The following is a 4,044-nucleotide window of genomic DNA, read 5'->3' on the forward strand; positions in this document are numbered from 1 at the left end:
GAAGAGTGGACGTAGATGTTCGCCCGCCCGACCCATGTATTTGGATCGGTCGGTTGGAGTTGCTCTAAACCTCTAAGGCCTTGTACAATGCTAGATGCTTAAGGAGATGCTTAGAAAAATAAACCGATTTTTTCTGAAGCATCGGTGCCTATTTCTACAAAAAAGACGCTACAAATAAACACCACACCACTGCTTAAGAAAAATCGGATTTATTTCTCTAAACACCTTACATTATACAAGGCCTAAACCTTCCATCATTTACATGTTTAGTGGAAGCGAGAAGACTGCAAAACACACCTGATCAAACGGGTCGTGTCAATCGGGTTGGACTGATAACACGCCAGCCTAACACGAGACAGGCCCGGCCCGGCATGCTCTATTCGTGCTCGTGCTCGGAACGCCTCGGGTCATGCTTGGGCCTGGAGGCTGAGCATGCGCGCCAATACAACACGACCCATTTAATTATATATATATATTTTAATATATATATATACATAAGATATGATCCAATAGATATAAAAATAAACTCATGAGGTTAAAAATATGCGACCCAATATGCTAATCGGATCAACATGCCGATCCATTTAATAACCGAACCGTGCCTGGGTCTGAAAGCGCAGCCCATGAACTGACACGACATGACCCAATTAATAAACGTGTTGGTATAGACCGTGTCGTGCCAGGCCCGTTTACAGTGGACCGTACCGTGTCGTGTCGGCCCGTTTGACCAGGTATGCTGTGAAGTGGGGGGAGCGGCCGATACGACGAGCCGCTTCCACTCCTTCCGCGCCATCAATCGGGCGCGGGAGATGAAGCGGCGGACCACCATGGACCCCCACCAGGAGCAGCCGGCGGAGAGCTACAAGGTTTGCGCTCGTATCCCGGCAACACTCTTTTTGGATGTATGCCCTAGGTTGATCTGCTTGTGAATGTGTCTGATTCTTGGTATAGAATGCGAATCGCCGAATGCCGGCCCCTTTTGTGTTGGGGGGACACGAGGGCGCGATCCCTGGTCTCACGCATGGGTAGCGATTTTGAGGATGTTTTGTGTGTGTGTTTGTAGCCCTAGCCTCTAAGACAGCGCTTCATGTGAAGTAAGTAGTAGTTGGTCGCTTTGGCGGCACATCGTGCGAGAAGAGACTGGTGCTGGAGTCGATCTGGATTGAGGGCGTGCGTGGTGGTGGTGCTATTTCCATGTGAAATGTTCTGTTGTGAGGATTTGTACGTTTTGTTGGCAAAACTGGGTTTCTTCTCTTCGAAGGAACCCCCATTAGGATATTTGGAACAAAATGGGAGAAGAAAATCAAGTAGGAAAGAAATGATGAAATATATCATATGAAATGGGGAAATGATTAGAATCAACCGGCCGATTCTACGCCTCACGTCTGCCGCATCGAGAGCCAACCACGTACCGGGCAGTCCCTTGCACCACAAGTCTTAAGATTTTGTAACATCCTCTATATTTCTGAAACATGGGAATGCTGCAGTGGCAGTACAACGGTGCGGGCTTAAATTTCGGCAACATAATCTCTGTTGCAAAAAAGGTCTGCAACATTACCTCTGTTACAAAAAAAATGCAACATAAGCTTTGTTACAAATATCTTCTGCAGTGTGACATCTGTTGCAAAATATTATGCAACACAACCTATGAACACGCTCCGTGGTAAGTTATACCAGATCTTTCTTTTTACGAGAAATTATACCAGATCTTACGGCTCCCGGGGCTTACCACGCCCCAATGAAATGCCCCTATGTGTATTTCTTTTGAACTTATAAATTCTAACCATCTGTGCTCTGTTTCTGCAGAATCAGGGAAAAACAAATAGCAATATATCAGACAGTTATATTGCAGTGTTTGTAGTGAGTAGTGAAAAATAAGTTGTTAGAATTTCTCTAATACCTAATGTTGGTTTCCTTCGGTAATCGGTACTGTAGTTTAATAAATAAATACTCCAAAATTTGCTAGTCCCATAGACACATGCGGACATGCCTTCTTCAATCAGTTTGTGGAACTCGTTAGGAACCCTTTAGGTGTTATCGCTCATTATCAATCAGCATGTGCAGCAAGGCTTAAGTTAGGCATCTTGGATCAAGAATTGCTTAAATAATAACCAAGTGGTACGATGAGAAGGAAAACAGAAAACAAAGTTCAGATGATCAGTGCTTGAAAACCATACATACAGCGCTGATTGAGGTTTACATGTGGTGTCAATTGCTTGTACCTTTTCTTTTCTGTGTGCACTACTTTGGTTGCTATGATTATTTCCTTTTGTTGCAAATTGATGCATTTCTAACAAAGAAGATAGGTCGTAATATTTTAACAGCTTTGTGAATACTTAGTATCTTCACTGTCGTATGTCCAGATACATGTGAAGATGCTGAAAACAGTTGCCCTTGATGTGAGCTGCACTGATACAATTGATCATATTAAATCTAAAGTTAGTGCCATTGAGGGGATTGACAAGTGCTCGCAAGAGCTATTCTTTTCTGGGATTCACTTGAAGAATGATGACAAGCTTGCTGATTACAGCATCATGACAAACTCTTCTGTCGACCTTTACGTCACTGATGGGATGCAAATTTCTGTGAAGATTCCCTCGATTGGGAAGACCATCAATCTCAATGTCAAGAAATCCAACAGGGTGGCTGATGTCAAAGCTGAGATTGAACAGAGAGTGGGAATTCTAATGAACAACCAAATCCTGATGTACGCAGGTCGACAGCTTGAGGACAATCAGCTGTTAAGTCAGTGCAACTTGAGGAATGAGCAGCCACTTCATGTTTTGGTTAGCCCGGTTGACAAGCTGCGTATTTTTGTCAATGTTAGAGGTGAAAGAACTGTCAGTGTAAATGTCAAATGCTGGTATACTGTTGCTGATGTCAAGTTGATGATCGAGACATCGGAGGGTTTACCAGTATCAACACATGTACTCATGCGAACTCAATCCGGTGTTGAGGTGGTACTTGCAGAAGGTCGAACCCTGCAGGATCAGAGTGTCAAAAACAATGATATTCTTGTGTTGCAGCAGAAAGTCTTGCCGCAGCAGAAAGTCCAGGTTTTCATCAAGACATGGGAGGGGAAGAGCTTAACAATGTCTCTGCTAATGTCCAACACAACAGAGGAAGTCATGAAGAAGATTGGAGACAGGCTGTGGATGAAGGAAGGGGTGTACTATCTCTGCTACAGGGGGCACATTCTGTCTTCCGGAGATACTCTTGAGAAGCATGACGTGCAGAACAACTCCACGATCGATATCCGCCTTCGGAACTCCAGAGTCGTGGAACCAAAGCCAAAGAATGGCAAGGGTGCTCCCCGCAACTAATAAGCGACAGAAGTAGGTTGCGTATTTTGTCAAGTAGTCAATGTAGTTTTACTAGCATTTAAGTGGAGGTTTCTGATTTCTGGTTGGCCTGTGACTTGTGCTGCCTACTTATTAGTACTTGCTCGGTCCCAAAATAAGTGCCACTGATATAGACAAACTTATTTTGGGACGGAGGGAGTCGTACTTTGTAGCCCGAATGACACGTTTAGTACTGCTATTTAGTTCCCACTGAAGCAGAAGAGAAAGAAATGTACTTTTGTAACCAGTGTTCATGCTGGTGCTTCTCTCTTCACTGCAATTTGCCTCTTTTCTAATACTCGTGTTAGTGGAATAGAAGGCTCCAAGCTGCTTTAGTGGGAATCGCTAGGGTAAACTGGCACTTAAATCGAAGATCAGATGCTTTTGTTCAATTAATAAATGAGGCATTGGTTTGTACTGCATTTCTTGTATTTCCTCCGTCACGGTTTAAAAGGCACAGTTAAACTTGCGTGCGTTTCCAAAATAGACAAGGTTTAAGGCACGAAAACAATTAGTCTTATTAATTAGTACTAATACTATTCATGCATGCGCCCTTCCAATTTGCTGCTCACACATTAGTACTAGTATTTTTTCTCAGTTGATTAGGCGCATTAGCATTTACACCTACTACATCTCACAACCAATCGATGACTACCTTGGTCCTAGAGATTTTCCAAGCGTGCCTTCTAAACCGTGACGGAGG

At 43.6% G+C, this 4,044-nt stretch overlaps 1 protein-coding gene across 1 annotated transcript; it reads left to right on the forward strand.

Moving 5' to 3' along the window:
* Positions 1 to 754: 754 nt before the first annotated feature.
* LOC123409536 (polyubiquitin-B-like) lies at positions 755 to 3,607 on the forward strand. The gene is made up of 2 exons (XM_045102408.1): positions 755 to 866; positions 2,364 to 3,607. The coding sequence occupies exons 1-2, from the start codon at positions 810 to 812 to the stop codon at positions 3,321 to 3,323; spliced, it is 1,017 nt and encodes a 338-aa protein (XP_044958343.1). The 5' UTR covers positions 755 to 809; the 3' UTR covers positions 3,324 to 3,607.
* The last annotated feature ends 437 nt before the right edge of the window (positions 3,608 to 4,044 follow it).

The sequence above is a fragment of the Hordeum vulgare genome, chromosome 1H (genome assembly GCF_904849725.1).
Source record: "Hordeum vulgare subsp. vulgare chromosome 1H, MorexV3_pseudomolecules_assembly, whole genome shotgun sequence".
In the NCBI taxonomy this organism is placed as follows: domain Eukaryota; kingdom Viridiplantae; phylum Streptophyta; class Magnoliopsida; order Poales; family Poaceae; genus Hordeum; species Hordeum vulgare.